Genomic DNA, 25,567 nt, shown 5'->3' on the forward strand with positions numbered 1-25,567 from the left:
CTGCAGCAAAACACAAGTGTTAATAAGAGTAATAGAGAGTGCAATGGGATTTATTCATACGCCTTGGCTCTGCTGGCCGTGACAGAAGAAGGCACTTTACAAAACGAATGCAGGTGAAGATGAAGAGAAAGAATGGAGATGACTGAAAGAAATGTGTGGTGATACAAAATGATGCAAGACAACTAACTGTAAAACCTTTTTAAGGGCATACTTCACTATCATCCAATTTCCCCTCGGACGGAAAACTCCCTGGAATCGGGTCATGGTGAGTTACAGAAAATTGCTGAGGAGAATGACCCACCAGTACCCTGCTGAGTTGGTGGTGGTGGGGGGTTTCTAACTGGAGGAAAATGATTAAACAAAAAACAAAAGAAAAACTGATCAATTGACATGACTCATAAAAAAAAAAAAAGAAATAGGTCCTTTCTTCCAGGCATCCCTGTGTATGTGAACTGACAGTTTTTTTAATTTTTCGTTTTTATTTTTTATTTTTGTTTGTCCTGTCCAGCAGGAACAGGCAGAACGGTAGCCTGGCTGCATTGTGTGGAACAAGAGCTTTATGTGTGTTAGGCTCATCCTGATAATCAAATGATTTTATTACTTTATTATTCTAAGAAACTGTGTGGTGGTAGTCTATTATTTGGCTTTATATTTTTATATTTGGATCATACTATTTGTTCTGGTTTTATCTCTTTAGAACATGTAAAAAGGCACACACAACATGCATTTTGCTTTTCAGATGTCATAATTCTGTAGATCAAATTTTTACATCAGTTCACCTATACTGGAAAACCACAACATAGTATAGATGAAAAAAATAGCAACTAATTTTATGATTCATTTGAAAAATTTATAGTTTTACACACATATAATCAAAACCTCATGAAGACTGAAGCTTCATTATCATTTTTGTGGCTACAGATTATGTTGGATTGTTCCCAAAGTATCCCAATCCAAAGTATTTTCTTCAAACTGATCATATCATTAGCAGCCCCATCTCCTGAAGAGGATTTCTATTAGTAAAGTCTACTGTATTAGAATGCTGTAGCCAAAAGCCCTGGTAAAGATGTTGGGATGTTTTTTTAATCCAATGAACAGACAAAGTGCTAGAAAGAAACCTATTTTTGATATCTAACTGTGTGATAAGATGTGCCTCTTGATTAGGCATGCTCAGAGGGTTTGCTTATGGGTTGCTTCACTCTGACTTGGAGTAGGTATCCAGTTACTGTTTGTATCATCTGTCATGAATCCCCTCCCTCTCAGGCCACCTCCTCAGCACACACATTTCCATGCCAGGCTGCCCATTCATTTAAAATCATATCATGCTGAAGAACTAAAACAGTCTCTTGAACAGTAAAAACATCTACAGATCCATAAATATAATCTATACACCGTATAACATGCAGCTGTTAAATGAATGTTGGGAATTTTAACCTTTTGACCCTTCATGTGAGTGGGAATTTTAAAGGCCCGATTTCAATCTACGCTTGACTGATATTCTTTGAACTTGGATTCTATTATGCTAGCACGCTACATTTACAAAGCAGCAGTCAAGCTATTTTTATATTAGTCTCACACTCTCCCTCCCACAAACCAGCTGCACCTCTTTTCTTGGCACAGAAACATTGAGTAAGTTTGAAGGCTCTGTACTTACTCAACTTGCTGAACTTGGCCATGTGGCTTTCCAAAATCTCCAGCTTTTCTTCAAATATACTAATTTAAATTAAGATGACTTCCGAAACTTGACCACCCCATACCATCAGCGCTGAGAGAAAGAGATGAAAACAGGTGTCTTCGGACAAAGTTGTCCTAGCAACCTTTGAGGAGGCAACACATTTTTTCCTTTCAGTTTGTTTCAGTAACAACATGCAGGAGAATCGTGTTTCTCGCTGGTATTTCGGTGGAGTCTCCTCGAGTGCAGCTGCCTGCTTAACGCACCCACTGGATTTGATTAAGGTGAGATTAAGCATGTTTATAGGAGCATGTGTTTCTGTTAGAAGATCATTCATCCTAAAAAAGCCTTTTAGCTCTGTGACACTGAAGATCTAGGAAATATTATCATTTTAGGATATTTATTTTTCTTTATTTGATTTAAAAAAGTTTGCAATGGTTTCGTTTATACAGTTTCTTATCATTCCAGTGACTGTTGTGGTCACAAGGCCATGATGAGACTGGATTTCCTGGGTTACAGTAATCATGAGGTTTAATTTGGAGGATTTGAAGCACATATTCAGCAACAAGACCAATTTGAGCTCAGGTTTATTGTTTCCTCTTTCCAATCCTGTAGCTATTTTTTATTTTGCTGTATTTCGGACTGAATTCTGATGAAATAGGACTCATAACTGAAACTTTTGTCTTAAACTGATGGACTTTGGGACCTATTAAAAGCTGAAACTTTTCTTTGTTGACTAACTCCTGAACAGCAGAGAGCAGCTGCTGTCATTGCAGGTGTGACTAACTCTCCTGCTGATCATTTCCAGGTGCACTTACAGACACAGCAGGAGGTGAGGCTGAGGATGATCGGGATGACTGTGAATGTAGTGAGAAGAGAGGGTTATCTAGCTCTCTACAGTGGCCTCACTGCTTCCATCTGCCGGCAGGTGGAAAACACTAAATTAGAAATGCACACTTTTTATAGGGCACATTGCAACTTTCTATTATATGTACATCTTTGTTTTTTTTTTTTTTTCCAACAGATGACATATTCACTGCTAAGGTTTGCCATTTATGAGACAGTCAGGGACAGAATAATCAGGAAAAACAAAGGTCCCATGCCTTTCTATCAAAAAGTTCTACTTGGTGCTTTTGGAGGTATGTGGTGAAACATAAACATATTCGTAATTTTGTCTAAAAAAGAAACATGGATTCATCAAACTGTTTTTTTTTTATCATGTTTTTTTTTCCCAACAGGATTTGCAGGAGGTTTTGTTGGTACTCCTGCTGACCTGGTGAATGTCCGGTTAGTTGATGTAATAGAAATGTTAGATCATTTAATTAAAAACGAAGAGTAATCTTGTATTCAGTTTACTATGAAAGGATTGGAGTGTTGCTTTTGTAGCTTGACACCAACATAGATGATGAAGTCACACACTGTGACTAGAGAAAAAGCATGCAAACTCTATCTGTTGACCACATGGGGAAAAAAAACTCAGCTTGCAGGTCAGCATTGCGGGTGGAGAGATTCTCCGTTTAAGTCACCCGTCCTGATTTACAGCATCTGTTGTTAACCCTTTTTAACCCCTCTTGCTCTTTCCACTCTGTCTGCCTGCAAGGTCTCATATTTCTACTAAAACCTAGTGTTTAAAGCTTATACAATTTATTTACCAGTGAGCCTACATTTTCCAGGACAATCACAGAATGAACGAAATCCTTCTCCTTCTTCTTCTTGCTTTTAATGCCCAGCTTCAGAGTTCTTAATCGGGGGGATTATTCCAGGGCTCAGTTGGTCTTTGAAAAGCTTAATCAGCTGTCCCCATATGTAAATGTATTTCATGTTGGTGTGATTTAAAACTAAAAGATAAAAACAAAAATCCATAAAAATGTCCAAAATTACCAGCAGAAATCATTACAGCAGTGAAGCATTCAAACCAGCATTAAAAAGTTTTTTTTTTTTTTCTTTTAATCACAGAAAAAAAATCTCATTAAACTGATTTTTAAAAGAGGCAAAGAGTGGCTATGTCTAAATTTGTCATTAAAAAACAAAACATAGCAATAAAAAAAAAAGTGAAGAGAGACCCATTGTTAACCTGCCAAATGGAGCAATTTTCACTTCATTTAGAAGTCAGATAATCACTGTGATAATCATTCATGCTGTCATTATTCTGATTTAAATCTTTTATTCTCCAGGATGCAGAATGATGTCAAGCTGGCCGTCGAACTCAGGAGGAAGTAAGAACATTGAAAATAGGCGTCATAATTACAGACAATTAGAGTTCTTTTCCTGCAACCGGCTGCATTGTCAGACTTTTCTTTCTTCTGCTAGTTATGCTCATGTACTTGATGGACTGTTGCGTGTTTGGAGGGAAGGTAAGATTGTTCAAATCTGACAAATCTCTTAAGGTATGATTTCTTTTCATTTGCATGAAGAATTACAATTACATCTAAATTTCTACCCTGATAATAGCGCAAACCTTTTCCACATTTTATTCCTTATTCTTTAATAATGCTTTAGTTTCTGTAATTTCCACTGTAGAGGGAGTCAAGAAGTTGTTCTCTGGTGCTACGATGGCATCTACCAGAGGTGCACTGGTCTCTGTTGGACAGGTAAATGGCTGTTCTACTACTCATTTTACAGACTGCAGAATTATTTCAACAGTTCTTTAATTGTTTGTTTAGTCGTGCTTGTGTTGTTCTCACTCATATGTTGCCTTTCGATAAAAGCATCTGCTAAATGACTGTAGAATAGAATAGAATAGAATAGAATAGAATAGAATAGAATAGAATAAAGACAAGGTCTGTTTCAGTGTTTAGGCCTCCCTTATACTGATAGGTAAAAAAAAAAAAGCTATTGATCCCCCAAATCACAAAATTTTACTGTTTTATTTATACTAGGCGTATTTTGCTCCTCTAGTTGTCGTGTTATGACCAGTCCAAGCAGCTGGTTTTGGCTACTGGTTACTTCACTGATAGCATCCTCACTCACTTCCTGGCCAGTGTGTTTGCAGTAAGTTTATTGTTTCTGCCAAGTTTTTATACAAGAATGTCAACATTTTCTGAAATAAACCTTTCTTTTTTATTTTCTGTACAGGGTGGTTGTGCCACAATCTTGTGCCAGCCACTCGATGTTGTCAAAACAAGATTAATGAATTCAAAATTGGAATACAGAGTGAGTGTTTTAACAAGGCATTTCTAATTTCCCATCTATAATGTTACACTATAATGTATATTATACATTTATATATATATCTATATACACTACTCACAAAAAGTTAGGGATATTTGGCTTTCAGGTGAAATTTATGGAAAATGCAATATGTTCATGCTACAGTGATATAATATCATAAAAGTAAGACATTTAAGTAGAAGGATGCACTACTGATTTCCTCATCTCAAAAATTCATTCAACACAAAAGGTAACAACAATGGTAGTTACACCACAACAAAAAATTTGAACATCTCAGTATCTCGTCATGTGCCCTTGAGCATCAATTACAGCTTGACAACGACGTCTCATGCTGTTCACAAGGCAACTTATTGCCTGCTGAGGCATGGCATCCCACTCTTCTTGAAGGGCAGCCCTCAGGTCATTGAGGTTCTCGGGTGCAGGGTCTCGAGCCTCTACACAACGGCTCAGCTGATCCCACAGGTTTTCAATGGGATTTGAGGTACACCAGTCTCCAACAGCCGTTCCCTGATGATGCGGCCTCGAGGAGCAGGAGCATTGTCGTCCATGAAGATGAAATTAGGCCTGTGCTGTTCATGTAGGGGCACAATCACTGGATTAATGATGTTATTCAGGTAGTATGGGCTTGTCACTGTATCATTCACAAAGTGTAGGGCAGTTCTGTACCAAGTGGACACCCCTGCCCACACTGTAACACCGCCACCACCAAAAGCTCGCCTGGTGACAACAGTGGCTGATGCATAGCGCTCTCCCTGACGTCTCCAACATCGTTGCCGGCCATCATTTCTGCTCAGTGTGAATCGACTTTCATCAGAGAACAGCACTGAGGCCCACTGGTTCCTCGTCCAGCGTAAATGCTCCCTGGCCCATGCAAGACGATGATGCCTGTGCCTGGTGGTGTGGTCAGGTACCCGTGCAGGTCGTCTAGCACGCAGACCACGCTGACGGAAACGGTTTCGAATGGTCTGACGTGACACTTGGGTGCCTCTCACCTCTCTTAAACGTGCCTGGAGTTGAGTGGCATTCATCATCCGGTTTCTCAGGGCAGTGTTCACAATGTAGCGGTCATCAGCACGGGATGTGGCCAAAGGACGTCCACTTCTAGGCCTTTCTGTGACTCTTCCAGTCTCTCGATATCTCTGTTGCAACCTGCTGATGACACTCTGTGACACTCCAAGCTCAGTGGCCACTTCTGTCTGAGAACGTCCTGTTTGAAGCATCGCAATGGCAAGGGACTGTTGTTCCATTGTTAGGTGTCGTCTTGGTCTCATGATGTCAAAATGTGAACAGCATGATGAGGACAACTGTTTAAACACCAGCTCTAATTGAACCAGGACATTTATTGGTCAATTCAAGGATCACACACCTGCTGTGATTTTTGCCGTTAAGCTCCTTGTTAGAGAACAGCAACTTGTGCAAAATTTATTGAAACATTTAACAGTTGGACATGTGCATTTAAAAGCTTAGAGAAAATCACATTAAGTTCACCTGTACAGGTTTGAATGCATTTTAGGCTTGTTGTGAAATTTCACCCAAAAGCTGAATATCCCTAACTTTTTGTGAGTAGTGTATATATATATATATATATATATATATATATATATATATATATATATATATATATATATATATATATACACATATACACACACACACACACACACACACATTTTGGAACTTGAAGAACAACTCCCTTCCATATGATTTTATCCATAATATGAATGGAATGTTTCCTATTGAAGTCCTAGCAAAGCACAACAGAGAAAACGGATCATTTTCTCATTTTTAAGACAAATTTTTAATGTTTTATATTGATTCTTTTGCTAATTGCTGAGTGACCAATATCCCGCTCTTCCATGATGTGCCAAACCAAGAAAGGAAATTTTTTGAGTATTTTATTCAAACATTAAAGATGCATGATGTCCAATCATACTGCCACACGAAAAAAAAAAAAACAGTTGAAAAAAAGAAAACCAGTTGAAAAAAGCCTATTTGTAAAGAAAGAAATGCAATTTTGCCATGACATTTATATCCATGATGACTGTAGCTATATTTAGTTTTGCACTCTGTGGGGCAGATGACCCATTTTTGTTGAATTTCCGGGTTTCCCTGTTATCAGTCTGACACATATGTTTTATTTATTCACTGTAGGGAGACTTACTCAGCTTGGCATGCCTCTTTTGTTTGTGTTCTTCTTTTTCCAGAATGTATTTCACTGTCTAACAGAAACAGCAAAACTAGGCCCCAAGGCATTCTACAAGGTAGATTTCGCCCTTACTCTTACTCACACTGACATATTTTACACACTTACTTATGGTCACAAATATGACTCTTTATCATGATTTGTGTCCAGGGTCTTGTCCCTGCAGGTATTCGACTCATACCCCACACGGTCCTCACCTTTATATTTCTTGAACAGCTGAAGCAGCATTTTGGCAAAGTGGTCGCCACCTAAAGGACGTCAGAAGAAGGTTGTGTTTGTTTAGCCATGGTTTCTGTCAGATCTTCTGTGATGGATGCCACTTTCTGTCCGTCCTACGCAAACTTATCCTGGATCAAATGGAGCGGGGAGAAAATGATGTCTAAGATAAATTACATTGTCTTCATCCATAACACAAAATGAAAGTGACCCACCATAAACATTCAAAGATAGTCCAGATAAGGAACTTGAATTGAATTAAAATGTCTTGTATATATTTTCTGTCTGTCAAAGGAATACAAACATATCACTTGAATTATTTACACTCACCACGCCTAACTTATCATGAATTGTACAACTGGAAATGAACCCAAGGGATGACGGGTCAAGATAAGATAAAATAAAATTAAAATGGAAAGCGTCTCTTGAAATTATTCAGTTCATAAGTTACGTGTCAGGATCTTCAGACTGTGTCTGCCTTGCTCCTTATGGGACAATGTTTCACTGAAAAATAGGAAGCTGCCTTGTTAATAATTTCTTTTACTTCACTTTCCATGTGAGCAGAGTTGTGCTTTTGCACACATTAAACATCCTGTCAGGTCTTCTCTCTTCTAAGCAGGAAGAGAATCTGGGCAGGTTCAGCTGGTGTGGACTGAAGAGCTCAAAGACAAGAGCAGTCCAACGTAAAATAATTGCTTTCACAAAGACTGTCAACAGGAACTTTTTTCCAAATCAAAAAGAAAGGAGGGTTGTGTGTCTTGGTTCAGCTGTACGTGCATGTGTGCCTTCATTTTAGTTCATACTTTTCCAGGTATTATTTCTCAAAGTATTCCCTTGTTCAGCTACATTCAATTAATCTTAGGAGACAGCTTAATATTTTTTCCATATCTCCTGGTTTCCTTTGCGTGAATCAATTTCACTATTTGAGTCATGACTTACAACCACTCCATATTTGATACCCTTTCTATATTGTAATGGTTACAGGAAAGACTTTGATATTGACCAGAGGACACATTACCAAAGATTCATGAGTAAGAATCTCTCTAAACCAGCTCTTTTGATGTATAATATGAATTCATGGGCTACAGTGGGACTTTTGAGCTGCTTATGAATAGTGGAGAGCTTGTGTAACCTTGTTAAACCTGTACCACAAGTAATATAACAAGGCAGTTATCATCCGTGGTTGTTATGGAGCTTGCAGAAAGAGCAACATAATGACATACATCAGTAATGTCAGATAATGCACCATATAGGAACATTATGTCTGGATGCCATACTGCTGGCAGATTCCTACTTATCATTTTCAGTATGTATCCGGATTTACTTTGTAAATGAAAAAGGATTTTTCTTGTGTTTTGCACTTCATCAGGAACTCTGTCGCCACAGCCTGACCACTCTATTTGAAAGAATCTATTGTGGATGGTTTTAATAATCTAAATGAAGCACTTTTTCTTTCAAAGTGCAGGAAAAAAGGGGCATCGAACTCTTGAAGCTGACAACACAAAGTTAATGTCAGTAAAACAGTTTTGATAACAAAAAAGAAAACTTGATCTTTTTATGTGACGTTTTCTATGTGATGCTGTAGGTTCATATCTCATCATATAGCAAATTATCTCTACTCACAGGTTTGCCTTTTATCCTGACAGGATGCTGACACACATGAACAAATGTGCTTTTTAACTTCTTCACACCACATGTTGTGCAGAATGTTTCTGTATCATAGTCAAACATGTTGTAGTCAAAACCAAAATTAAAGAGGCTATAATAAACAGCTATTTGGCCAAAATATTCAAAGGAAAAGTCATCATTTGAATTTAAAAAAATACTTTTTCAATAAAAATTTCAATAAAAACTACAATGCACAAAATATTGTGCACATTTGCTTTTATGACAGGAACACTTGTAAAGTTTCTGTACAACTGTTGTAAAGTACAGTAGCAGTACACGAAGTGAAGCAAAAGCATTTACAAAGAAAGTTTCTTCTTCTTTTGTGGATTTTTTTAAATGGTCAAGATAGCAAAGTAATTTTTAGAACCAGGATTAAAAGCATTTTAAAATATTTTTCCATTTTCAGAAAATAAACAGTTTTTCCATTTTTTGGTTGACATTTGTTTTAATGATGGGACACCTTAACATTTCATTCTATTCATCTTCACTCACCATTGTGGGATTGTCAGCAGAAAGCACATCTATTTTAAATTTCTGACTGGATCTCAGAATGTCTACAAAAGTTAGAGGATTTCAAAACAAGGTGTGATTTTTTTTCTTTATGCAAAGTTTCAGTTAAAAACATCCTAACACATTTATATCTATCTATCTATCTATCTATCTATCTATCTATCTATCTATCTATCTATCTATCTATCTATCTATCTATCTATCTATCTATCTATCTATCTATCTATCTATCTATCTATCTATCTATCTATCTATCTATCTATCTAGATAAAGATATAGAGTTTTCTTTTAATAGTAAAAGTATAGTTGCCAGCTTCTCACTGTGTGGCTACAACTCTGATGTCCTTGGTTTGGAATGACGGCAGAGTTGAGAGAATGAGCGATGGTTTCACATTATGGAAAAGTCTGTGGGCTACAGAGTGGGAGCCAGGTTTTTCTCTTGAGGTCTGAATGTGGATCTAAGCCTACGTGCCTCCCTTCTGTTCTCCAGCCTGCTGCAACCCTTAGCAGCTAGCCAGAACAGTGATCTTCACATAAACAGGAACTAAAGCCAAGGGAGAAAGGACGTCATAAAAGCCTTATATAAGGATGATAATGTGCCTGGAGACTGGCAGACCAAAACATCAGTTTTATTTCACCTTTTTGTCAAGAGGCTACCATACGGAAGAAATATCAGAAGGATCAACAGCTTTTGCACTTAATCTGTTGCACATGCATGAGATTGACTATTTTGTACATAAAAAAAATCTAATTAGCCCAAAATACAAGCAAGTTATATTAAACCAGAGGTGTCCAGCTCCGGTCCTCGAGGGCCAGAATCCTGCAGGTTTTCTATGTATCCCTGCTCAGACACACTTGATTCAAATTAATTAGTAGTAGAGCTTAATCAGTTGTGCACGTCATTGGCTGTTTGATCCATTTAGTGGAAGCTAGATGTGTTGGAACAGGAATACATGGGAAACCCGCAGGACAGCGGCCCTCGAGGACCGACTTTGGACACCCCTGTATTAAACTGTTCAAGTGAGACATATAAGTTCACTTTAAATGACAGTTTCACTACTTGTGAAGCTGTGCAAAACTCTTCATTTGGTCAAGTACGTTTGTATTCCTCACTTTGGTGCAGACTGTGTGGCCAGGATACAAAAAAAAGCACACAAAACCAGTGTTTTGTGTTTGCTACTACACACATATGCAGTCACAGCTGCTAATGATAATGATGAAACACTGTTTTAGGCAGTTTACATTACCAGGGACAGGAGTCTTAACTTGTTTTGTAGAGTTTTCTGTTCATGTTTTGCTGGAACTCATACCAAACAGACCCTCCTTAGAAAGCACAGACTCATTTCTGAAATGAATTTTTTTTTTTTTGGTTTGTTTTACCCAAATGTTTAAGGGTGAAAAAAAACTGATGTCAAAGCAATTTAGTCTTTGCTTCAATTTCAGACCATTTTTTATTTCCATGATGTTCAGCTACCTCAGGGGATAAACAGAAGCTATTTATGATTCAAGAGAATCATGTTGCTTATCAATTCGGTATAGTTCTGAAGATAATCAGCAGCATCCCTTTATTCTTTGGTTTTCATGCAAGAAGCTCCACAACTACAGAGAATGAGATTATGGAGACTGTAAAACTGTGCTGCTCTTAAAATGGCGTTGAAGCTACATTTACATGCCAATTTCAGTCTGCGGGGAAAAATGTTTCTTCGTCACACAATTAAGTTGTTAAATCTAATTAAACTAAAATGATAAATGATCCACACAGCAGCAGAGAACTACATGGGCTAACACATAAATTACTTGCAGGTGTTCCACAATGGCATGTGATGGCTTTAGCGCAGCAGCTGTAAAATGAAATTTTGTATGCTTGACCAAAACTTTTAATCTTTTTGTGTGCTCAGTACAAATTTGGGAAGAATTAAAGAAAAATATCATGCTGAACAAGGAACCTTTTCGATAAAGGATAAGGCAAACTCTTATTATTTGAGTGTTAGAGGCTGCCAAGTCGGTTCCTGTGTCTGGTTTCTTTGGAAACAGCAGAGGCATCAGACCAGATCAGTGTGTTCACTGGCTGCTCTTTGCTCTTGTGGTGACTACAAGGTTGAGCGGTTTTCCCCACCAGCAGGGTACTTATTTTCACCGCCTAGATAAAATGTTACAGCACTTTTCTTTCCCACTCAAATATCTTCAAATGTGTGTGATCAAACCAGATCAAGACCAGTAAAAGATATTTGTCTAGGGATATATATGTATATATTTTTCTGAATTTGAAAGATAATACAAGTGACACATATCAGTAATCCTTACCCTGATAACTATCACAGTGCAAGATAATATATAAATGTTTTGTTTTTTTTTATTGAGTTTGACTTCATAGATGCCCTTTATTTTCTTTAAAGGTAATACTTTGACTTGGCTGTCAAACTATAAGCATCAAATACCTTTTAGACAGATGAGCCTTTACTTTTCAGACAGCAAGTGTTTCACTTGTAGTGACACACATTGTGAAAATAAACAAGAATTTTGACAGGTATTTAATCACAGAAATTTTTTTTCCTCCACACTTTAATGTCTGGTCTTCATCCTGTACAAGACCAAAACCTATCCCCAGCTACACCGAGGGTAGGGTACACTCTATAAAGTTTTGGAAAGTTGTGAGATGACTTACTTGTTAGGTCTTTAAATATATTAATGAAAATGAAATTATATTAATTAAATTATATATATATATATATATATATATATATATATATATATATATATATATATATATATATATATATATATATATATATATATATATATATATGTGTGTGTGTGTGTGTGTGTGTGTGTGTGTGTGTGTGTGTGTGTGTGTGTGTGTGTGTGTGTATACATGTAATTTTTAAAACTGAATTAATAACATGTTTGTGATTATGATGGAAGTATGCAGAGAGCATAACGGTGCAGCTGAGAAAGGCTTTGATGGACCCACGTTCTTGGATGAATCTCATTTAAAGGAACAAAAAAGGAAATAGTTTTACTGCAAGGTTTGCTGTTGAGCAACACTTGTGGATAAAAAAAAAGTCATGAACTTCTTAATCCCACTCTTCTCTGCAAATGTCTATGCAAAAAGCAGACAAGACAATATCACCACTTTGTGGAAGTGATTTATAAAGTTTATGTTGTTACTCACAGTAAGAAGATAAGTGAGCTCCATGTCAAACTGTAGCATCTTAAACTCTAGCAGTGCTATTCACTTTGGAAATACAAGATGGTGACTCCCTTGCAGGAGTTGTTTCTCTCTTTTTTGTTAGTTACAAAAGTGGAGCTTGTAAATAAAACATGCACTATTCTTTTTATTTTAACAGTGACCAGGAGCCCATGTTCACAAAGCAATGCATGTACTTGCAACGATTATCTGTAGTGACGGATATCACACTCTAACACAAAACCAGTGTTAATCTGGTTCTGTCCCTTTCTTTATCCAACAACTTCATGACTGTTGCTTCTTTAAAGGTGTTGTCGTGTCATTGTTGTCTTCAGATAAATATTTTGTTCTGTTCTCTGACATTTTGCTTTGAAAATGCACAGTGCCATTGCTCACTTGCTGGAGCAATTTTTAGAGAGTCAGGGCTACCAGAGAAGAGAAGAAGGGATGACTGACAGTGATGCGCAGCAGACCGGCAGGTAAACACAGGGCTGGAGATCAACACAGAACATGACGTCATGTTCTACTCCAAAAGAAATGACACCACTTGTTCTTCACATGGTGACTATTTAATTCCCACAGTCCAAAACTGATTCATTTCTGATTGTTGCCCCTTTAAATTCTGTTCTGTGTCTCAACAATGAACATAGAAACTTGGCAAATGCAAAGTTCCAGCACTGTCTATCGCTCAGTATCTGTCCCAACAAGCTGTTGATCAGTAACATAGTTATACACACTCTTTTTAGACACGATTTAATACAATCAGTCGCTTCAAACTTTCTCTAGTTTCAGATTATTGTGTGCGTAAATGAATATACTGAATATACCGGATGACCAGTTTATTAATTGATTTTTCTTCTCTGATGACACACACATATTCCAAAATGGCAACGCCAGGATTCATCAGGCTCAGAATGTGGTTCACGGACCATGAGACATTGTTTTCACACTTGGATTGGCCAGACCTGAACCCTATTGACAGTCTTTGGGATGTGCTGGAGAAGATATTTTTTAGAAGTGATCAACTCTCCCAACATCCATGCAAGATCTTGGAGAAAAATTAATGCAACACTGGATGGAAATAAATCTTATGACATTGGAGAAGATGATTAAAATGATACCACAGTTATCAAAAAGTAGACTAACACTGTTAGTGGGATCCACTCTTGTCTTTGCACACAGGTTCAACAACCTCATTTGCTTTTGTTTTTTCCTGATTTGCATGGCAGCTGACTTTACTTTTGTGTATCAATAAGGAAGTTATTAAATCCTTAGCTTTCTTTTTTTTCCAGTTGCCATTTTTTTTGTATTTTTTGCCTGACATGAAATTCTCTATTTCAGCTTCTATCTGTCATGGTCTGTGGGATTTTGGTTCAGCTATTGTTTTTCTACTGTAGTCTACATTTGCTTCTGATCTTTGTCATTTTTGAGTCTTCTGTATTCCTGTATTATTTTGTTGAGTTTATCCCCTCATGTATTCTACACAGATTCTTTCCTGTCCCTTGATTCTGTTTTTTTTTCCAGAGTCACATTTGCTTCTTGTTGTGAGCAGCTCTGTATTTATGTTCCAGGTTTTCATTTGGTCATTACCAATTCATCATGCTTGCTGTGTTCTGTTCATGATGCCATTTTACTTTAATTGTTGTGTTATGTCAGTCATTTTCAGTTCTGCCTTTTGTTTAGTTCAGGTTTTCCCTACTTTTGCAGCTTCTTTTGTTTTGTAAAACATCTTTGCTTTTTTGTCCACCTGTCCCTTCTGAGTCTTGCATTTGGGTCCTATTTCCTTCTCTAGTCATGTAGATTCCACTATCACTTCTAGTCCCTCATTTTAGAAGACCAGCCAACAGATGGTCAGCTGATGATTTAAAACACTGACGCATGAGGCATCTACTCATCTTTTGATTGGGAAATGCCAAACCACTAGACATAGAAACAACTTTCCTGGTAATATCATTAATTTCAGAATAACCTGGACTGCAAACAAAACAGTTCAGGTAGATCAGTCAAACCAGTGTCTACAGTAGGAGGGAGGAACTTCCTTCACATTTTGGCTTTGTAACTTAGCAAACCTTTTCCATTATTTATGTAACACACATAGGGATGGGGGAAAACCCATGAGCTGACATCAGATGAAAGTTTAAACGGCTAAAGCAAATCTTCAGGCCACAGTATTCAGTTACACCATTAACATAAGCAAGGCATGAAATGTACATAATTAATTTAAAGCAAATAAAAGATTATCACCAAATCTGCATGCATCACTTTTAAAACTGTTAAAAACAGGTTATTTTAAGCCAGTTTTTCAGCTACAGCAATGACAAAACTATACAGACTACTTTCATAAACCAATAGCTTACACTGAAACAATAGCCACCTTGAAAAAGCACTGTCACTAAGCTGAAATCCTAATAATGCTTTGGAATATCTCTGCAGGTAACGCCAAGTATGTGCAATTTATAGTTCAAGATCCATAACAATCCTTATGCTATCATGTGTGAAGCTGAGGGGTATTTATAGATACTCTTGTTAGGATGTGAACTGCAGTCACCATTATTGGTCACCATTAATAGTCATGTTTATTCATCTAAAAAAGTTTACAAAGTTGTTTCAAACTATTCAAATAAATAATAGCTTGAGGTATCTGGATGAGATCGTGCTGTAATTTTCCTCTTATTTATCAAGATATTATACCACTCTTAATTGAGTTTGTAACCTCAGACCACAACAAGATAGTTTTAAAAATTAGATCAAATTGAATAAATTGGAAATGGTTTTACTTCTGTGATAATCTGTCAACGGCTCCGCAGAAAAGGTCGATTCAAAACATTTAAGTGAAATGAAAATGAAACAACAGTTTCTCCTATTTAAAGCCTTATTTGTAGTAAACTTGTTTGACATTCTAGGCCACACAGATTTCTCTAAATAAATAAACAAATAAACATAATCACTTCTCCAAGCTTTAGTCTGCATCTAAGTTTTCTGTTTTGCATGAGCGTGCCTGGGGACAGTTCTATTTCTATGAACACGTAAGAACATTGGAATATTGTTTTGTTGCCATGTTATAAAACAATTGCTTTCATTTCCTTCCCCTGCATTTAGCCCTATGGGTTATGGGCAAATGAAGTTAGAATAAAAATAAATATTAATTCACCCATAAATGCATATTTTAGACATTGGAAATAGCAACCTAATATTATAGCACAAATGTTCTTTTGAGCACTGAAACAGCTTGCTGCTGATATCTTTAAGCTTGTCATTACAAACCTAATATACCTGCTCTATTCAACAGCGGAAGAACAGAGTTAGTAGAATATTGTTTTGTTCACACTTTGGCCTCTGATAAGGATTCAGTCCTAGAGGAGGCAGATGTTAGTCATTAACTGAGCTGTGTGCCTTTCACAGTGGGCTGAATTTTGTCTGACAGGTCAACGGGTCATTCTACCTTTTGCCCTGTGGTACAACAAGTTGCACGCCGAGGAAAAAGTAAATCAAATGTTACATTCTCCAGTATCTGATAGTGAACCTGGCTTTCTGAAAAGCAGTGACGCATCATTTCTGGTGTAACCTGGCAAATGTGACTACAAATTTAACAAGTAATTTTAAGCTTCATGTATTTTTTTTTTTCAATGTAATTTAATTAAAGTTAATTTCATGCAAATAAAAAGTGGATTGGCTACTTGTGAGAAAGAAGCGTTGTCACATGTCTCGCAATGCAACGCCTCACACCGATGTTTACCGTGGGTGATGGATGTAAACCGAGCCAAGGTCCTCACTGCGGTTAAGAGGCGGACGGGTGTCGCAATACGACAGTGACGTCATCGTCACGTGCCGCATTGAAACGCCCATCGCGGCACATTATCGGATTCCTTTTCCTACAATGTTGATTATTGTAATCTTTTGCTGTTTGTTTGCATATCCGTTCTGAAATTAGGTTAGTATGGCTAGTTGTGATAATGAACAACTGTTATTTAAGAAAAACCTGATTTTCTCTGTTAATTGGGAAGTTTCCTGTGGTGGGAGGAGCTTCAGGGTTAAAAGGAGTGCATTCTGACTTGCTCGGTGTGGGAGTAGGTTGAATTGTGTTGCAGAGCTGGAGCTTATTGAGTGTATAGTTAGAACCCTTGTCAATATTGTATATATTGTAAATATTGTGGATATTGTACATATTGCACGGGACCGCTGTACATATCATTGCACTTGAGAGGAGTTGGTAATAAACCACCTCAAACAAAACCATGACGTCGCCATTGTCATTGGGAACAGCAGAGAGAACCCCGTGACACTTCTAGATTTAAACTTTTATTTTCAGCCGTTCATTCTTACATTGTATCCAGACAACTGGCTTAACTGAGATGTTCCATGGGCTGAATGCCCGAAGCCTTGCTGTGTCATGATGTATACCTATCCAAAAGATTTCCTTATTTTGTTTATCATACATGTTAATGAAATTTTTTGATGCAGCAAAACCAGAAAGCCACTTGTTTTAGTTTGAATAAGATTTCTTCTAAGAAAACAGAAGCCTTTCCCATTTAAAAAAAAAAAAATAGTTTAATGAATAATCTTGTATTAAGTTTTTTAAACTTTTCCAAAAGTCTGCTTTTTAAACAGAACACAACTTTGGATTAATATTTTATCAATGCAATTATATTAGGTATATTGGGATATGGTCTTGTATTTGCAGGGGCAAGGGATACTTGGAACTGACCACCAACCCTACCATTTGAAGATGACTGCTCTTTCTTCTGACCTACACCTGCCCATGTTAACTTTATCTAGGTTTTAAATGTTTCTCTGATCCAACACACCTGACTCAAATTAAATGGCTCGCTTCAACTACTTGTTTTGAAGTTCTACCAAAGGATGTTGACCCAATAATTGGATTCAAGTCTGTTGCAGCAGGAAACGTCCAAGACATGCAGAACAGAAGCCTTCAACAATTGACACTGATGTCTGCTGATCTAACCAAACATGCATGTCTTTGGAGGGACAGGAAAAAGTCGCAGTGCCCAGAAAGAACCCAGTGGAAAAAGTTCAAAATCCTCACACTCTAAACATGATAAAGCTAGGTGCTGGAACCAAAAGAAAATTAAGACAATGGAAAAATATAGGTCGGCACACTAGAAATAACTCCTCATGTGTTTTATTCACCAAGCAGAAAAAGTAGTGATGTTTCTGGCCATGGCCCAAATCAGGAGCCACTTCTAGTGTGCTGACATACATATACATTAAGCATTAAAGTGAACTGTCCAATTACTTTAAATCCCTAGAAAGAAAGACAGCTACATATTAAAGAGTTATAATTTCAAAACTTTTCCACGAATTTGGACATGAATACTTTGCAATTAAAGCTGAGAGTATGCACTTTAAGCCCTGTTATTTCCCAACTGTATGTTTAATATGTTTTTGTAAAGATATAGAATAACATAACTTGTGCCAGCGTCCAAATGTATATGGACCTGACTGCATGACTGCTGCTAAATTTAGCAGCATGGCTTTTGATACTTTGATTAATGAACTGCACTTTTGGGTTGTGTTGCAGCCAGATATGACCAAAAAAGGTAAAGGAATGTGATGTACGCTGCATTCATGTTTCCTGCCATGGGCACTCGATGACAGTCATTCAGATACAAGAGTGGCTGTGACAGTGGATATGTGTGATTGCTTTGCTGCTGAACACATCTGCCTCTCTCATCATTGGGGTTACTTATGTCTGTTGGTTCTCGGATGAAAATGTCCCAGAGGAAAAGAATGCAATGTTGCACAGAAATGACACTTGTGAGATATGACAGGGCCTGATTAGTGATACTGCTACTGCTTATCAGGTACAGCCAGTGGAACATGATTACTACAGACTAGGAGTCTAACAAGGTAATTTAAACACTGGCACCCGGATGCGATCTCTCAGTAATTTTTGCCTGCCGGCATCCTCAAACACCGCTTCAAAGCACCTGGTGAAAACACTCCATTGTCATCACATAAATGAGCCCATTAATCCCAGACAGGAGAGGACAACAAGCCTCTTACATCTCAAATTGATTAATTATCCCCATTGAGATTTACAAAGGATACTAAAACGGTGTTAGCTTAAAATGTTACAAATATAAACAGAAGCCTATTTGCATACAGAATGTGTCTTGTCTAAACTGACTGCTTTCTGATATCCACCTCAATAAAAAACTAAATCTGTCCACTAAGATGGCGTAAAGGGAATGTAAATGACTGGACACTCAATTCCAAAATGTCAGCAATGGGTAATGACTCCCAGTAGCTGCTATGGGTTTTTCTACATTTGGTGTGGTTAGAGTATTAGGCAGAGTAACTGGCAGGAGCTATCACCTTTCACTGTGTAAACACAGCGAGACGGCAACCAAAACAAAAAAGACACTAATCCATTAATGTGCAGATAGATCATGCAAGCACAGCAACATTATTTGCTTGATTTCCTGGTTGTAATCTGTGCTTTTTTCTGACATAATTTTTTTAATCATTATTTAATTATTTACTGTTATTAATTGGATGTTGGAATAAATAGAAAATCAATTAGCTCACAGTTCCATAAGTTAAATGCTATATCTACACACACACACACACTAATATATTATTATATATATAATAATATATATAATATAATTATATATATAATATATATTATATATATATAATATATATATATATATATATATATATATATATATATATATATATATATATATATATATATATATATATATATATATATATATATATATATATATATATATATATTGTATAAGCTTTTCCTCCCAAAACAGGAGGCTCGCAGGGGTGTCTCTATCATAAAACAACACAAGCCCTGAGTTTCTACCTCACTAACAGCAAATCTGAGGTGATCTTTGGAAAAGAATGATAAAAGTTAAAAATAACTCACATTTTCTACTAGCTGGTTTAGTCAAATAGAACAGGCTAGTGTCAAGTATATAGTGGATGTTTCCAGTTACCTTTTTTGACTATGCAAGCTGATGCAAACTCTAATTTTCTGATAGGCCTTACATGTTGTGCTCCCACAATAAAGCCATTTTGGTGGTCTTAAAGTCTACAAAATGATTTCAAACAGTCTTTGTATTTCATATTGCAATAAGTTAATCTTACAAAAATCTGGACAGGCTGATGTTTGGCTACTTCAACAAAGCAAAACAAAATATATCTCAGACTATAAGTTATTACACTTAAAAATGAAGCAGAACTGCATGTTATGTCAACGTAGCACAAAGACAATAATTTCACAAATCCTCTTCATAATTTGGATTGGTTTCACTGTAAGACTATTATAATAATAATAATAATAATAATAATAATAATAATAATAATAATAATAATAATAATAATAATAATAATACACAGCATTCAGGTTGCTTGCAAACTCTTTCTCCAAGGAGTTGCTGGTCCCTGATAAAAGTAAAAAGTAACAATAAGAAGGAAAAGAAATGAAAAAATAAAGTAAGAATCACAGTGCATTTGAATTCATAATGATTAAGGAAAATGTGGTGAGATCTTCCATCCTGTCGTCACGTCAACAAACTTGTTCGGCTTGGCTACACTACTTTTATAGCCCACCCCGATGACTCGCAAGGTTCTTGTCTTACCATGAAGCAAGATGGTAGACAGGGCACAGTCTATCAAAATGGGTCTGATGTCCTCTTCACTTCCAGCCCCCCCCCTATTCAAAGAGGCTCTCTGTACTTTCACATAGATGGATTCAAAACAGTAAGAAATTGAAACTTACAACACATTTTACTTTTTCTTTTACATTTTGAGACCAGATTCTGGTATGTATTACATATGGTCTCCCTCTAAAAGCCCCCAAAAGACACCTGAAAGCACTTTTAAGCAGTTAGCCTGCTATTGCCAGTTGGTTATTTCAACACAACTTTAAGTCTTTTTGTTTGCCTTAAATCTTCTAGTCCAACTCTCTAACAAATTTAAAAAGTCACACACCCCATTAAATTAAATTTAGTGCAATGGTCTACTGTAAACATTTGCACTTAATTCATGTGGTCAATTAGGAAAGTGAAATTTAGCTACACAGTTTTTCATGCTTCATCTGATTTAAAGCTAGCTTTTAATTTCATATGATAAAGAGCGCAATTAGCGGCTGCACAGACAAGTTCCAAGTGAATCAACTTTGCCTTTTTCATTATAGGCTACCAAATTAACTTACACATGAGAATATTTATGCAAATAATTAAACAGATCCATAATAGCTGCTTCCAATCACACTATTTCCATTTGTAGCAGCAGGAAGAAGCCTATCTACTTGCCACTAATCATTCCACTCGCTCCCCAGCTCCTGTTTTCATCACTGCCTTCACTGTGCCCCTGTTGTTTTTAATGGCCCCTGAGCACAGCCAGTCATACTGACGACCACAGCGGGCAAAAAGATTAATTATATTGTAGCAGCCCCTCTCTCACCTCCACATTCCCTCAGATCCATTTAGAATACATAGCATTGAAGGAAAAAAGTGAAAACATGCATAATCAAATGGACCCTTCAGTTGACAGGACAATCATCCTGTCAGGGATGATGTTGGTGCCATGGCTCGAACAGCGCTGGAGCACATAAGGGGAAACAGCCTGGAGGAAATACAGCTTGAGCATCCTTTTAACCCTTCAAGTTGATGGTCATAAGTAGGGGTAAGATAAGTATTACAGAAAGTGTGACAGTTGACTTTCCTACGATGAAATGCAAAGTAAGAAGTAGAAGAAGAAGAATTTTATAAAAATAAATAAATAAATAAATAAAAGGTCACCTAACAGCACTGCTTTAATGTGGGTGGCATAATTTTTCAGAAAAAAGGTGTTGAAGATGATGATTTTCAATACACATCAGCCAGATTATATGGACCTTATGTAATGGTACAAAATTGTCCATGTAGTTATGTGTACAGTTTTGTTTTTCCATTAAGCTTCATAGTAACCACAGAATGGCATGAAACTTCATTCATTCATTCATTCATTTTCCGAACCGCTTATTCCAATTCAGGGTCGCGGGGAAGCTGGAGCCTATCCCAGCCAGCTTTGGGCGGCAGGCAGGGTACACCCTGGACAGCTCGCCAGTCCATCGCAGGGCGGCATGAAACTTCTTATGTTAAAATATAAATGAAAAAAAAAGATCTTTGAAAGTGTTCAAAGTAAAAAAAAAAATTCAATCCTGTTATTTATTTGAGAGACAATCACCATTTAAGTGTAGCTGTAACTTAAAGTTGACATCTGAAGCAAAGGTTATTAATGGACTGTTTGTATATATAATTGAAAGCCCTGTTTGCATTAGTATGTTGTCATCCATTCATCCATTATCTCAACCACTCTGTCTAATTGCTCTTGGGGAAGCTGAAGCCTATCCCAGGAATCATTGGGCAAGAGGCTAGTATTTTATCATTTTATTTAAAAAAAAAAAAAAAAAAAAAAATTCTCCTAGAATGAGCAATTATATATACTTGCTGTGGGTTCATATACATAGTAGCTGCTACATTTGTGCCACCAGTTTTACTGAGGTGTCCCTGAATGGACAAGCAACTCTGTGTCTGAAATGAGGACACTGAGCTGCAGTGCCGGCTTTGTTGCACCGTTTGGTTAAGTGTTTCATGAAAAGGTAAAAATAAATAGAAGACAGTGCACATGTAAAAATGTTTAGATAGTTACTTGTAGTTCAGTCGTCACCACACCTGAGCCCACTGGATCCACTCGAAAATTAGTTCTGGAAGAATTTGGCCCCTGATGGCCTCTGTCCATTTACAACTTTGCTTGGTATTTAAAGTAATTTTGATGTCCATTTTTACCACTAGATGCCAGTAATTTTTACCAAGCAAAGTTGTAAATGGATTGCTATTTAATCATCTTAATTTACCCCGATTATTAATACATGACACGGCATAATGTCTGACTCTAATTGCTGAATAATTCTTTGTTTACATCCACCAGTGCAGAAGGGTTTTGCTGTGGCTGGAGGGATCTCATGATGCTTAATTAGGCAAAGCTCTGTTATCGCTGCCTCTAATTTAAACTGACTTAGAACTGATTGTGTGGGGCCATGCCCTTATAGTTCAACATTTCCTGAAGCAAATAGTTATATGAAACATCTGGGTAGTCCATGCTGATGTGTTTGAAAAGTTGTGGCTGCTCATGTGTTTGCTCATCTAAGCACACATCCTAGAAATGGCTGCATAAAGCATTACCTTGTGACTGGAAATGTTTTATGAAAGTGTGACAAGCAAACTTGTTTTTTCTGCTCCAATAATGCACAGCTTCTGAAAAACTAAAGCAATTTCCAAGAACACAGAGATTCATTCTAAGTGTTTGGTGTGGTGGACTTAATCCTTGCTAGAGGTAAGTCTCCTTGTTGAAAATAACTAAAAAATAAAATTTTCTGTTTGTTCTTTAGACAGTTATCAAGTTGCAAAATCAAAGGCTTAAATTAATTTCAGTCAACACTTTGGTACACATATAAGCTTTTCACAGAGTTTCCACTTCAAATGGACCATAATATGCTTTCCTAGACCAAATATTAAAGTTAAATGAAAGGATTCATCTAAATATAGTCTAAATCCAGCAGTGATGTATGTAAGAGATTACAATCTCTTTTTTTTTGTTTGTTTCTTTCACACAATGCCAAATATATTCCATCCTTTATCTGAAATAAATCCATTTCATGGATTAAATCCCATCTGGAAAAACATGAGAACGATGTAGGACTAACGTTACCATGTACTTATTTATTTATCTATTAATCAAATTAATTGTTTATTTATATGTTGCATTGTGAGTGGTCCTCCAATATTTAAAAAGAGGTTTTTTCGTTTTTGGATGTAGATCACTAAACAGTCAGTTTGTCTCTTTCAGACTAAGGTAGACAAAACCTCATAAAATCAGTGATTTCACACCCTTTTCTCAACTATGCTTCAACACGCAAGAATCAAGATTAAACTCAAAATACAAAGGACATTTGGAAATTTTCTGTTTACATTTAAGTTATTTATGTGAGATGTTGCCGAATTAGTAAAAAAGTCATTAATGACAACCTTCAATCTTTTGGCATAATTTATAATGTTCGCAACAGATTTTATTTAAAAAAAAATCTATTGAATGAATTATCTTTTGTTATTCAGTGTTTTTTTTTTTTTTAAATGCAGCCTAAAACAAATGTTTGTACAACCTTACACCTTTTGTCACACTTACCAAGGACACAAGGGCTCCGTCATAAAGACAGAACAGGCTTCACAGAGGATTTCTTTTGTTCTTTCCTTTTGTGTAGACTTGTGAAATAATAAACATTGTGACCCTGCTGTTTTTAATACCTTTGGTATAAAACCATTTTAACTTTTGAAGGAATTTGCATTCCTTCCTTTGTATGCATTTAGTTTCCTGGCAGCCGAACACAGACAACAATAAAGTAAACAGGTGGTTTGCATTCACAGGTGCACAGCGTACAGCTACAACCTTATTGTTGTCATTGGCAGTCATAATTAATGCTTATATGTAAAATCTGCCAAACCACATTTAAACCCTGAATTAAACAAAGATGTGATACTTGCTAAAGCTTAAAAATGTAAACACTCCTGAAGGGATCTTGCTGAGAGACGTCAGGAAGAAAATCCTATAATGCAGGTGTCTTCAAGAATCCACTCCGCAACCTGCTTTAGTTGAACTTTTCCATCTATGTGTGTGAAAATACATTTAGTGTGCTGAATATTTTGAAAATATAAACTTTTTTTTTTATTGTGCACACCTGATCTCTTAAAATAAATGCCTGTATATTGAAGCCAGATTTTGTTCTTTTCAGTCTGGAAGCATTTTCACTTACCTGACATGTTTCTGCCTTTATAAGCTACGTATATTTAGTCAATCAAAAATGCGCACACAGAAGCAGAGTTGTTCAGGTTATTGTGGTCACCTAAGTTGAAGCAATGGATTGGCAAAGAGACCCAACCATGACAGAAACTGCCAGTCATCCTCCTCCCTTCTCACTTGCCATGTTTGATCAGCTGCTGAACATTATCCCGCTCCACACTTTCTACTCCACACAGCTATTTTTTTTTTCCTTTTCTTAAATCTCAGTCAACAGTGAGGTGTAAACTGTACTATTTCCTTTGCCAAAGCTGGACTGTTACAACCTGCCTTCAAGAATAACTCCCTGTCTTCATGTCTAGCACTCATCACTGCAGCACTCCTACATGCCTCAAGCCAAGCTGTGAACTGTTGTTGTCAGTGTTAGGTGCAATATGGGGTGAAGGAGATGGATGTTTTGTCAGGATGAGAATGCTTAGGAAGTGACACTGTCAAGCAGACAATGACATCAAGAAGCAAACACGAGCAGAAATAGGAATTCAGGAGTGCTAAGTGCCGACAGCGTGACTCTTTACGCATCACAGACTTCTTACTTTATTTCTTACTTGCATCTTTATTGAATCTCATTAAACTTTATAGTAAAATTGCAACTTGTTTTCAATTAAATAGTCTAATTCAGCTTTTATAAAACAAACTAAAACTCTTTAGTCAATCATACTCAGGTTGCACTGAGTTAAAAACAACATTTTAGTCTGGTTTTTATCTTGAACAGGTGTCCATGTAGCTTGATTTGAAAATGAGAAAAATAAGTGCAAGAACCTGTGAAAAGAAATAAATTATTTCTGCCAAAAATAACTAAATAAGTGTAATATCACTGAAAGATGATATTGCCTGTACCAAACCATGTGTACAGTCTAAGAGTCTGCTTCAGTTACTTTGCTGATCAGGACATATACAATGCAGTTTGGGACTTCCGAAAGCAGACAAATTACTGAGTGCTGTATCAGAACCGTATACTGACACTGACTGCTATGAATACAACTAAGGTCTCATACAGAGAACAACAGGGAGGAATGATGTTATAAAGCTGCAGATTAAACTCAGAAGGGAACAACTGCAG

General features: G+C 36.7%; 1 protein-coding gene across 1 annotated transcript; it reads left to right on the forward strand.

Moving 5' to 3' along the window:
- The first annotated feature begins 1,625 nt into the window (after positions 1 to 1,625).
- On the forward strand, positions 1,626 to 7,674 carry slc25a10a (solute carrier family 25 member 10a). The gene is made up of 11 exons (XM_079252713.1): positions 1,626 to 1,956; positions 2,481 to 2,600; positions 2,697 to 2,811; positions 2,911 to 2,959; positions 3,847 to 3,888; positions 3,983 to 4,026; positions 4,193 to 4,263; positions 4,571 to 4,663; positions 4,748 to 4,825; positions 7,048 to 7,104; positions 7,197 to 7,674. The coding sequence occupies exons 1-11, from the start codon at positions 1,867 to 1,869 to the stop codon at positions 7,296 to 7,298; spliced, it is 861 nt and encodes a 286-aa protein (XP_079108839.1). The 5' UTR covers positions 1,626 to 1,866; the 3' UTR covers positions 7,299 to 7,674.
- Positions 7,675 to 25,567: the final 17,893 nt, after the last annotated feature.

This window comes from Telmatherina bonti (genome assembly GCF_933228915.1).
Source record: "Telmatherina bonti genome assembly, chromosome: 14".
NCBI classification, from domain to species: Eukaryota; Metazoa; Chordata; class Actinopteri; order Atheriniformes; family Telmatherinidae; genus Telmatherina; species Telmatherina bonti.